The sequence below is a fragment of the Hippocampus guttulatus genome, chromosome 12 (genome assembly GCF_054856545.1).
Source record: "Hippocampus guttulatus isolate MCC_2025c chromosome 12, RoL_Hgut_1.0, whole genome shotgun sequence".
NCBI classification, from domain to species: domain Eukaryota; kingdom Metazoa; phylum Chordata; class Actinopteri; order Syngnathiformes; family Syngnathidae; genus Hippocampus; species Hippocampus guttulatus.
The window spans coordinates 14395432-14407806 of NC_141272.1; the positions used below are offsets into that span (position 1 = coordinate 14395432).

The 12375-nt window shown below is 44.3% G+C and overlaps 1 protein-coding gene across 4 annotated transcripts; it reads right to left on the reverse strand.

The window, feature by feature from the left end:
- Window positions 1-458: 458 nt before the first annotated feature.
- galnt17 (polypeptide N-acetylgalactosaminyltransferase 17) lies at window positions 459-11987 on the reverse strand. Of its 4 annotated transcripts, none has more exons than XM_086125182.1 (11): window positions 11357-11987; window positions 8445-8628; window positions 6825-6991; window positions 5518-5692; window positions 5191-5388; window positions 4580-4697; window positions 4225-4410; window positions 4008-4145; window positions 2993-3049; window positions 2447-2608; window positions 459-1394 (listed from the first exon to the last, which is right to left on the reverse strand). In XM_086125182.1, exons 1-11 carry the CDS (start codon window positions 11607-11609, stop codon window positions 1245-1247), a joined length of 1788 nt encoding a protein of 595 aa, XP_085981308.1. In that variant the 5' UTR covers window positions 11610-11987; the 3' UTR covers window positions 459-1244. The 4 variants fall into 4 exon arrangements, with proteins under 4 accessions (XP_085981308.1, XP_085981307.1, XP_085981309.1 ...); XM_086125181.1 differs by having other exon boundaries at window positions 2993-3088; XM_086125185.1 differs by lacking the exons at window positions 459-1394; window positions 2447-2608; window positions 2993-3049 and adding exons at window positions 3314-3344; window positions 3439-3607.
- Between the last annotated feature and the right edge of the window lie 388 nt (window positions 11988-12375).

The window sequence follows — 12375 nt, forward strand, 5'->3', positions numbered from 1 at the left end:
CATGAGGAATGACAGACTTTTTCACCATGGTGTCACACATACTTCCGGGTGGCAAAAATCCCAGTGACACCACTTGGAAAACAACCCTACTACGTTATTTGACCAAGCCAGACATTCGAAAAACAGAAAAAATGGTGAGAATGGTCATTTTAACCTTCCTTTTTTGTTGCTTGGAATGGAGGCAGAATGCAGGTTGTAAGTGACGTTTCAATCGGTAAGATGATTTATTTTAAAAACGGATGTGCCTTTACATGGCCACTGGGACGCTGGCTTTTCTGTTCATGTTTGTTTCGTGAATTTAGTCAAAGACAATGCAAGCAAACGTTTTATCATGATCTGTGAGAAAATCTCGATGATGATGGAGGTTTTGTTCCTCATACATCCCCTTTGAATTGGATTTTACGTCTTGCATCTCTGTGCAACTGGTTATGACATCCACTCTAGAAATCCTCCTCACCCACAGAAGAATACATATTTTATTCAACTATGTTATTCCACAGAGAGACTGAACAAAAGGTATTTTATTCAACATGAGTCTGAAAACTGTTTTATTTTGAAAATCAGATCCTTCCTCTGTTTTTGCCATACTGCTCCTCTTTGTCATGCGACACGGAACAAAGTAAGCCCCCAAGCTTGCAACGAGAGAAAAACAAAAACAAAAACCAAATCAAATGTGTTTGGAGAGCTTATTAAAAAATGGGAACAGGCCAAACAATGAAACAATACTTGCAGTCATACTGGACGGGTTTATTGCTGTTTGAATGGCACGCACCAAACCCGCTCTGCATAATATGTCACGAGAGGCTTGCAAATGAGGCAGTGAAGCTATCAAAAGTGCTCCAGCGCACGGAGTCCAAGCACCCTGCATTAAAAAAAAAAAGAAGCCCCCAAGATGACCCTCAAGCTTGTTGAAGATTCAGTCAAATGTTAAGTTGTATTTTTAATCAATTGTTTTTATTTGATTATTATTATGACTTCTATTGCGGTTTGTCAAAATATGTCTCTACTTGAAAGTCATCGGAATCCCCCCAAAGAGTTTAGGGAATGCTGGTCACCAAAAACCTGCTTCCAAATCATAAGCCATGTAGTTTCAAGTTTTCCCCAGCTCACTGTCCTAGTAGAAGTTGCCTGGCGCGTTTGCCCAGCTTAAATATCTGAGGCGATCATCAGTGGCCCGGAGCCTAGCCCCGACGTCCCCACGCATCGACAGTCATCATCTGAATGTGTGAAGCCGCAGTGGCCCGCTAAACATACACTGCAACGTCCTTCATGGTGTTCTTTATGGTCCACCGCTGTCCGGAGCACGACTGCAGCACCACCTGGTGGCCCAAGTACACTTTGGCGGGCACCACCTCCAGGCAGCGACCTGAAGCCGAGTTTATCATGGAATCACCCTACAGGAGGAAAACCAAGAAGATCACTTTTATGGACCAAACATGACCTCAACCTTCACAAGTAGTAGTAATGATCATATAGGGAGCGGTAGTATTGGTAGAAGAGGAGGTAGTAGCAGGCCTGGATTGGATAACCTGTATGTTCTGTCGATAAACATAGTTGGGGGCCGCTACTTCAACTCACCCATTTGTTCCTTCGAGCCCACGGATCCATTTAGAAATCATTCAACACAGTGCGTTCTCAACACTTAATTCCGACTATCTCGTCGTCGTACAAAATTGCTAATGATTGAGGGCACGCCTTTATATCATATTTAAAGCACTGACTGCCTACCTTTGTTTCTAAGCGTGCCACAATAAATTAAAAGTAGCAAAAATGGAATACCCAAATAGAAATAACCACACTGTTACTATAGTACACCCTTTCTGTACAAAAATAACACGTTAAAGAGGCATAACACAGTCACAAGTGTTCCTTGTAACGGGAACAAAGCAAAGATGGTGATGCCTCCCACCACTATTACTGCTGCTGTTTTTAATTTACCGTCAGCCAGCTAAGCAGTGGACAGTAGTAGATGAAACAGAAGACGCTATGCTAACAGTTTTGTAGACCAAACAAGCTCTCTAACTTCATGAGAAAGAATACAATCAGCGGTAGTAGACATAGTAAGCCAAGTAGTAGCTGTAGTGATGGCAGCATTACAGGTGGTGGTGGTAATAGTAGAAGAAATAAAAGAAGCTTGGCTAATAGTTTTGTAGACAAACCAAGGTACCTTCATGAGAAGAAGCGCAATCAGCGGTATTGTAGTAGTTGTAGAAGAAGAAGAAATAAAAGATATGATAGAAAATATTATACACCAACCAAGCTATCTACCTTCATCAGGTGATAAAAATGCCAGTAGAAGAAGAAATAGATGCTAAGCTAACAGTATTTCAGATTACACAAGCCCTGGGCTCAACATTCATGAAAAGTAGTAGCCTCATAGAAGAAGGTAGGCTATCAGTATAAGAGATTGACGAGGCTTTAAGCATTAACGGGAAGAAGCTGTCACCTGAGTGAAAATCCACTTGGTGCGGTGTTCGTCCTTGTCTTTGTCGCAGTCCAGGAGTTGCGGTAATTGGGTGGCAGGATCGTCCGCCACACAGCGAGTGTCCTCCCCGGTGCTACCCAGTGGGCCCAGGTACAGATGACCCTCTTTCGTGTAACGCCCTATCTGAGAGACATGAACATGATGCCAGTGGTGGAAGGTAACAACATTGTGACAGTACTTAACTATATTTTTGTCTGCGTTGGTAGTTTACTTCAGGATTCCTTTTTCAGACTTTACTTTTACCTACAAGTACCTGACCTGTGCTTTCTACTCCTCACTTAGACAAAATAGTGTTATTCTTCTCAATCATTTTTTTACTTTTGTACTGAAGTACATTTCATACTCTTTACTTTTTTACTTCAACAATTAATACAGTACTTCTACTTTTACCAGTAATTTTTATTAATACAAGTAGTTATACTTCTGCCTCAGAACAGAGTGTGAGAACTGTTGACACGCCGAGAGGATACTCGGTTGCCAAGCACGTTAAGTTGCCATCCTACCTACCTGGGGACCCCACCCATGGCAGGGGTGCAGGGTGGCCGTGTGGTTCTCCCTCATACCCTGGTCCAAACACAGGTGGCTTGCTTTAGAGTTGCGCATCTGAAACAATACACTTTTGACTAACAAGATGCTAAAAAAAACAACTAAGTAATTGAACAAAACATTATGATTAGCATGTTAGCTAACATCGTTTCTACCTTAGGGAGTGCTAATGTTGGTCAGCATTTGAGTTGAAGGTATCTTTCAAATACATTAAAAAGCTGAACTTAGAGCAAACCTCTAGAGCTAAACTTCGACTAAACAAAAATACCTTGTGCCATCATCCTTTTTGCTTTTGGAGTAGCGGTGCCTTGACCTCAATTTAAAAAAACAATGGAAAAAAAAGAGCAGTATTTCACGGAACAATGAAATAGATATTTGCAAATTAACTTCCTGAATATTTATTTTACCTTGTTAATGGGACTCCTGCTCCTGAATCTATGCTCAGAGCGTCTACAAATCAGAACTGTAGGAAGTCACCTTCATCTTTATGCAGGACTGCAAGCTGCCATCTGTGAGGCGTGAGCTGTGTTTGTTTTGAACATTGTTCACGGTGGCGAATACCCCGCTCACGGGCATCTGCGGATCCGAAGATCGACAGGACTCGAAATGCATATTTTTGTACAGATATTTGCCGGGCTGTCTGAGAGTGTGACGTATATTTTGAGTGACGGAAAATCACAGAATATAGAAATAATTTGATTTCAATATTTTGAGATCACAATAATCTTAGGATTTGCAACTACAGTTAAACAAACGAACATACACAAATAAAATACTTGGTTCAGATATTGTCTGGTTTTGGTGTCGCTGGGCTTTTCGCGCATGACGCCTGTCAAATCTTCCTGCTGACAAGTGCTCGCAAACGTCAGTTTTATCTGTGCCGCTGTAATTTTATGGTAGACCAGACCAATGTATAGTCTCCCTTTGGCAACCCGTCAACGGGATATAAGTGAAAATGCATTTTGTATGGACTCACCTCACCATAGTAGAGCGTGTTGCCATACGTCCTCATCTCAGGGTAAACGTTGTCCAGGTACCACTGGAAATTCTTACACTGCAGACTCTTCCTGAGCGTCACCCTCTCAGAGATGTCACCAAAGTCGATGCCGTGATTCTGCAACAGTTGCGACATCACATCAGGTGGGAGCTTCACGTGCATTTTGGAACAAGACGGTAGATGATGTGGGCGTCACCTCCATGGGGATATTCCAGGCCAGGTAGACGTTGGACTTGAAGTGGTCCATCCAGACCTCAGCCACGCGCAGGGCATTGCGGCGCATGTAGAAAGCGATGTTGCTGTTGTAGGGCTTCTTCACGCGGGCGATGTGAGCCACGCGGGAGCACGGCAGCACCTCCATGCTGCCCCCGCACATCCACACCTGGGGGGGATAGTCATGCCACACTTTAAAGGCAAAAGACTTCTAATTCGTTGTCTCTTGGTAACCATCAGTGTGGATGATGAAGCGCAGTAAATAATAAACATTTATTCACTAAGCGCTGTACCATTTAGACTGAGACAACAGAAGCAGAAAGAGGCGATACACTAACCCTGATGCCCAGTTCGATGTTCTCCCCGCCGTAGACGTCCATGCCAGGGTCCAGCAGCCCGAGTTCGCCAAAGAAGAGACGATTGGCCACGAAGGAGCAGCCAATCATGGCGGGACTCCTGTCACAACGAAGCACACAATCGTTTCGTAGAGTGCGGATTTTGAAAACCACCTGTGTTCAAGTTGCAGTTCTATGAACGTTTATCGTGACTGTAGCATCAGTGCTGATTTCCATTCGTCTGTCTATGGAGTACCCCATTACATGTTACCGATGAGCTTGTGGACATTTATTGGACTGTGTTGTGGTCTTGAATGGTCTATATTATTGGATAGTATTGTGGGGCGCTATGGCTCAGTGTTGGAGTGGTCATCTCCCAACCCGAAAGTTGAGGGTTTGATTCTCAATCCTTGTGACCATGTTGAAGTGTCCTTGAGCAAGATACCGAACTCCCAGTTGCTTCCGATGCGGCGTCATCAATAGGTAAATAAAGAAATGGTGTTAAAGCGCTTTGAGTACCAAAAGTAGAACAGTGCTGTCCACGTGAAAGCCCCTTGACTATATTGGATGAATTGATACTGATGTGACCTGGTCTTGACGTCTGTCGTGCCCACCTGATAGGCGCCGTCACGTCGCCATCGTCCCACCACTGTTTTGGTGGGTTGATGTACATGCACCACAGCTCCCAGCTGTAGCCGTGACCTGAATTCTCGTAACGCTCCACTTCGAAGGTGTCATGCTTGATGTTGTCGATGGACGGCAGTATAATCCTCCTGCGGTCCTCCTTGATTCGGGCCAATACCGGCTCGGCCCTGGTGAGTAAATGTGAAGGTAAACACACAATGCATCATTGTGGGGGGATTCCACACTAGTGACAAAGCAGGATATTCATTCTACAGTATTGAAAGGGACAATACACCAGAGTCATTTGAATGCCTCACCAGAAGGGTGTGAACTCCACGTGGGCATCAAAAAATCCCGTCACCTCAGCGCTGGCCGCCTTCCAGCCCTCGATCCTGGCCCGGATCAGACCCTCCCTCTTGTGGTTCCTGACGATCTTGACCAGACCGGGGTAGCGTCTCTTCACGTAGTCCTCAAGAGGTCCTTTCAGCTGCTCTGCAACACAGCAACAAAACAACATCGTCAGCTTCTTCACATTAAAAACAACAAATGTAGATGAGAGTGGCAAACCCAATTGTCACCAGCTCTCATTACAGGCATTGGTCATTCTATTATGACGATCACTACACTCACATGAGATATCGATATACTCGCATCAGATGTTGAGACACTGCAGGCATCATCTACCAACCCACTCGTATCAGGTTGATACACTAGCATCTGATATCGATTCCCTCAGAACAGGTCTCGACGCACGACTAGTATCAGATCTTGATACCCTTCTAGATATTGACACATTTTATCAAATGTTGCGATACAACATTAGGTTGGCAACGTAACGATCGTTTGAGATACGTATGAGATAGCCATACGCTGGGATCAGATACAGTATTGACACACTAACATCAGGGCATTGATACACTAGCATCAGCTATCCCTACGTAATATCAGGAAGTAATAGACGAGCATCGGGTATCAATAACACGAGCAGGTTTCAATATTCTAGCATTATAAGACCATCCACTACATCAGATATCGATACACCAGAATCGGGGGTCAATTCATTAATAACAGCTGCATCAAGTATTGACACACTAGATATCTCTACACAAGTATTAGATAGTGACAACTGACATAGGGTATCGATCCAGGTATCAACATTCTAGCATCAATATGTATCCACTAATATCACATCTTGATATAAACTTAAAGTGAAATTCCATTCGGAGTCTAAACAACAGGCCAGCAGCGCCTTTTGATCTGTGACTCAACTCGTCAGAAGTTTCCTGCTCGGCCAAAACGCTTGCACGCACTCACTTCCTCCTCTTCATCATCATCATTCACCACTTTTAGCATGTGTGTCCTGATGAGGAAGTGTTGCTAATTAGTAAACAGTTGCTCACAGAAATAGCACGATAATTAATATATTGTTGAAAAACTATAGCTGCACTTCCCCACCACCCACGAAGATGCAGGTACATTTTTACTTCTTGTTACTTGGAGTGCTAATGTTAATACCTCAAAATTGATCTCCACTACAGCCCCATTACCAACTATTTCCAGCTCAACTTTTACGTCTTGGTACTCGTAGAACTAGAAACTCCCGAAGGTCAGGTAAGTGTTGTACCGTCGTCGCTGTGGTCATCCACCAGGATGATTTCTTTGAGCAGGTGGGCCGGCGTGTGATTAACAGCCGAGTGGACCGAGCGTAGGATGACGGACAGGGCCTCGTTGACGAAGATGAAGACCAGGGCCATCCCGGGGAGATCTCGTAGGTGGCTGACATTTCTGCAACTATTGGTACAAACAATATACATATAGGACATTTCAGAATGTTTGTAAACAAACAGTGGGGGTACTTCCTGCTGTCAGATCACAAGTGAGTACTGCTGTTATGAACTAAAACTATGACAAAAACGTGTTATGTTTATCCCCAAAACTTTACATGTGTATGTACCGTACACACAATGACACGATTTTGGAACATGGTGTTTCCAATTTTCAGGTTTGACTGAGAAAGAATGAGGCTGCCTTTGAATGGACACCAGTGCTAATTGGTCAAGAGGGGTTCTTCACTCTGACGCCATGACCCAAAAGCAAAGTAAGAACATGATTGACTTTCAATGATATCTGGAAGTGCGCAGGTATGAAGGTTGTGACTCAAATTCACATTGTTTCTTTGGTGAAGATGTGCTCTGAGGTTATGAGTTTTATGTCAGGGGAATACTGTATTTATTTTCATGTATCTTATTGACTTTATGTTCTACCTAATTTATTGGTATCTGACACTAGTGTATCAGTGCATGTGTATCATTTTTTAATGTACTGTAACAGTATGTGATATAAATGTATTGATAACTGATGAGAATATATTGCTATCTGATGTTAGTGTATCGATACCTGACTTAATTATAACCATACTTGCTGATACTTTGGCGATACCTGATGCTACTCCACCAATATCACATGGTGATATATTGATAACTCATGTTAGTGTATTGGTACCTGTTGCTATTGATTTACTTTCTGATGTTGGTTGATCATTATTTAATGCATGTGTTGATACTTGTTGATCGTGAATCATCACCTGATGTTGGTTCATCGATGAGATGTTAGTTTATCAAGATGTGATTGTACTGTACCGATACCCAGTGTGAATGAATCGATATCTTATGCTAGTGTATTGATATATGATGTACTTATATTCACACCTGTTGAAATTTTAGTGATAACTGATAGTAGTGTGTTGATACCAGGGGCTGGAGTATCTGATGGTGGTGTACTGATACCCAATGTGAATGAATCGATATCTAATTCCAGTGAATCAATATCCGATATAATTATAAACATACCCGTTTATATACTTTAGCGATATTTGCGAGTAATGTGTTGATCCCCGAGGCCGGTGTATTAACATTTGATGGCAGTGTATTGATATCCAATGTTAGTTTATCGATAACTGATGTTATGGGATTGATATCTGAGATATCATAGATCGATAAATAGTAGTGTATCGATACCTGATGGGAGTGTATCATTACACAATAGAAACGTATCATTTCCTCATGTGATCATATCAATACATTTTGATACTTCTTTGATATCTGATCCTATCTGATATGAGGGTCTTGATACTTGATGCTTGTATATCGATATCTGATTCAATTGCTTTGATATCTGTCAGTGGTACTGTATATCGATGAACCCTCGCCCCACAGGGGGGATTTGTGTGTGTGCGTGCACTGACCTGCCGGGTCTGTAGTCTGGTATGGTTCGGTCCAGAGAGATGGTGTTGCTCAGGTAGGCGTTGTAGCCGTATTTGTCCCTCAAGTACTTGGCATCGCTCACCTCACCCGGCGAAAGGCTGGCGGCCAGGCCACCGGCTCCCCATCCCCCGAAACCCTCGATAAGGCCCAAAGATTTGGACAGACCTCAAAACACCATATTAGGAGATTATTAACTTCGCATCTTGCTCACAAAAAGTATGGGTGTAGAACCATTTCACCAGGAAAGGTCTGGGTATTGAAACACCAAAATTCCCTGTGGGTGCAACAAGAAGTGTTGGTGCTGAAATCTTTCACCAGAATAGTGTAGGCGTTGAAAGACCAACATCACCCATGGGTGTGCATGTTGTTGCTATCACTTCCTTTCAGGTGGAAAGATGAGTATGTTGAAACCTTTCAAGTCTGCATGCTGAAAAACCCACATCTGAGTCAGTGTGATTAAAAAAAGTGGGAGTTAACCCTTTCATTGGAATAGTCTAGGTAGGTGTTGAACCATTCCAGTGGGAAAAGTTTGGGTGTTGAAACACCCACATTCCATTCAAAAAATGTGAGCGCCGAAAACTTTCATTGGAAGTTTTGGTGGTGAAAAATGCGGGTGTTAAAGTGTTTCGTTGGAAAAGTGTTGAAACCTTTCATTGCATGGGAAAACCACATCCCTGAGGTTCCAACGAGTGTGGTTGTGAAAACCTGTCATCGAAATAGTCTGGGTCTTGAACCCTTTCACCAGGAAATGTTTAGGTGCTAAACAACATTCAGCAAGCAACATTACCCAGTTTTCACCATAAAAATCCGTAATTAATAAGGATTTTACACATATACCAACACCTTCCACATTTTTGACGGATTCAAAATATCCAGTTTGGTCAGGACATCTTGCCAATTCCCAAATCCTCACAATAAAATTCCTAAATTCAGAGATACAGTATACATATTTACTTCCTCCTTCCACATTTCTTGACGAGCCAAACCCATTCCTTAACTTTAAACTCTTGAACACATTCGGAACATGTCCAGAAGCTTTATCTGACTCCTAAATTCAAAACAATAATTTAAAAAATATATTTTACAAGCCATAGTACCTCATTGTTTAATTGAACTGAAACCATAAACCAGGAAAATTCACCAAAATTAAAGCCAATTTTTATACATCTGATTTACCAGCCTTTCCACATTTTTTGACCAACGTCAAAATATTCAGCTCATTGGGGACATTGTGCTAAGTTTTTTTCCTTTTTTAAATAATAAAATTCCCAAACCATAAATAATTCAGATCTTGTCTTCTTCCCTCCACAACATTCCAACTTCAAGCTGTTCATCTCATGCAACACATCCATCCATCCATCCATCCATTTTCCACCGCTTATCCGGGGTCAGGTCGCGGGGGCAGCAGCTTTAGGAGGGAAGCCCAGACTTCCCTCTCCCAGCCCCTTTTTCGAGCGACATAGTCTCTCCAGCGTGTCCTGGGTCGTCCGCGGGGTCTCCTGCCAGCGGGACATGCCCGGAACACCTCACCAGGGAGGCGTCCAGGTGGCATCCGAATCAGATGCCCGAGCCACCTCATCTGGCTCCTCTCGATGTGGAGGAGAAGCGGCTCTACTCTGAGCCCCTCCCGGATGACCGAGCTTCTCACCTTATCTCTAAGGGAGAGCTCGGACACCCTGGGGAGAAAACTCATTGCGGCCGCTTGTATCCGGGATCTCGTTCTTTCGGTCACGACCCATAGCTCGTGACCATAGATGAGGGTTGGGGCGTAGATTGACTGGTAAATTGAGAGCTTCGCCCTTTCGCTCAGCTCCTTCTTTACCACGACAGACGGATACCAACGTCTGCATCACAGCAGACGCTGTACCGATCCGCCTGTCGATCTCTCGCTCCCTTCTGCCCTCACTCGTGAACAAGACCCCAAGATACTTAAACTCCTCCACTTGGGGCAAGATCTCCTCCCCGAGCCGGAGAGGGCACTCCCACCCTTTTCCGACTGAGGACCATGGTTTCAGATTTGGAGGTGCTGATCTTCATCCCAACCGCTTCACACTCGGCTGCGAAACGCTCCAGTGGGAGTTGGAGAGCCCTGCTTGAAGGAGCCAACAGTACCACATCATCTGCAAAAAGCAGAGATGCAATACTGAGGCCACCAAAACGGACCCCTTCAACGCTTCGACTGCGCCTAGAAATTCTGTCCATAAAGGTTATGAACAGAATTGGCGACAAAGGGCAGCCTTGGCGGAGTCCAACCCTCACTGGAAACGATTCCGACTCATTGCCGGCAATGCGACCAAACTCTGACATCGGCAGTATAGGGACCGAACAGCCCGTATCAGGGGGCTCGGTACACCATACTCCTGAAGCACCCCCCCACAGAACTCCCCGAGGGACACGGTCAAACGCCTTCTCCAAGTCCACAAAACACATGTAGACTGGTTGGGCGAATTCCCACATACCCTCGAGGACCCTGCTAAGGGTGTATAGCTGGTCTACTGTTCCACGGCCGGGACGAAAACCACACTGCTCCTCCTCAATCTGAGGCTCGACTTCCTAACGGACCCTCCTCTCCAGCACCCCTGAATAGACCTTACCAGGGAGGCTGAGGAGTGTGATCCCAAGCAACACATATGAAGTTATTAATAACAGACACATTTTCAAATGCTCACAGCAACAACAACAAAAAAATCACAAATTAAGACATTTTAAAGCATTTTTGTCAACTCCTTTCTCAATTCTGAAAGTTAACTTGATTTTTTACAATTCTCCATGCACTTCATGCATGTGTGTGTGTGTGTATATATATATATATATATATATATATATATATATTTTTTTTTTTAATTAATGGCAAAAAGTGCTGATTAAATATCAAAAAGTTGCAATTTGTTACCGTTCAACTGTCGGTACACGACGTCCTCCAGCGAGCTGAGCCTGTCGAGTAGCACTTGGTGGCTGACGGTGGCGGTTCCGTTGGCCCGGCCTGGGCTCCTGCGCTCGGCGTCCGCAGCGTCCCGACCCTCCGGAGCGGCCACGCGGACCGTTGGCTTGCGCGCGCTGCTACAGCGGCTCCACAGCGTCATGATGCCGGCCACCGCGAGCACGTTGAGCACCAGCAGAAGCCTCCATCTTCTCAGTACAGCCATGGACAGCCAGGGCGGGCTCGGGTTCCGGCCACTAGCAGAACACGAGGAGAACTCGGTACGGCGAGCGTAGGAATGCAGCAAGGAAACAAGGTGATAAATAGTGATTTTAGTGAAGATGCTCCATCGGGATTCATCAATGAATCTCCGTGGTCGGGCTCCACGGTTCGGCGTCTTTGACCGGGGAGGCGTCGACGAGGCATGCCGCGGATGAGCGCTCTCAGACGGACAGCAGATGCTCTCTCCTCCGTACCGGTGCCACCGACATTATGTTCGTGTCCATCCTTGTGGTCATGTTCGAATTCGCTTCTGTCGACGCCGGTGATGATGGTAATATTGAGATTGCGCGTGCACGCGAGCAGCTTCCGTGCGCGCCGAGCAAACCGCAACGCTCGTGCACGCGCATTCACAGATAATGCACGTGATGAGTGAACACACTGACTGATACATATTGAATACGTAATTTTACCATATATCAAACATTTTAGTTTGAAGTATAAAAGTAAGAGGAAAAATGACTATCATGGCACATTCTGCCAAAAATCACTTTTATGTGTTATACTGTTAAAGAAGGGTCTTTTCCCTTTTGCTTACTTGTTCACACATCTGGTTGCGCGCTTGGTTACAATATCAATTAAAAAAAATACCTATGTGTTTTCTAAAATTTTGTTTCTTCTGGTTTTCCCAAAACATATGAAGTATTGTATGACCGAAGCAATTATGCTACGCGACCAACGAAATGATGAAAGCGGTATAACTGCAAATGCTA

Bases quoted from the DNA above. Each gene is read 5' to 3' on its own strand.
- galnt17 (XM_086125181.1), bottom strand. From the start codon at position 11,609: ATGGCTGTACTGAGAAGATGGAGGCTTCTGCTGGTGCTCAACGTGCTC. The intron at 4,411-4,579 runs GTTAGTGTATCG...TATCCCCCCCAG, and splicing joins ACATCGAACTGGGCATCAGG to GTGTGGATGTGCGGGGGCAG. The intron at 2,609-2,992 runs GTAGGTAGGATG...CATGTCTCTCAG, and splicing joins GCCATGGGTGGGGTCCCCAG to ATAGGGCGTTACACGAAAGA.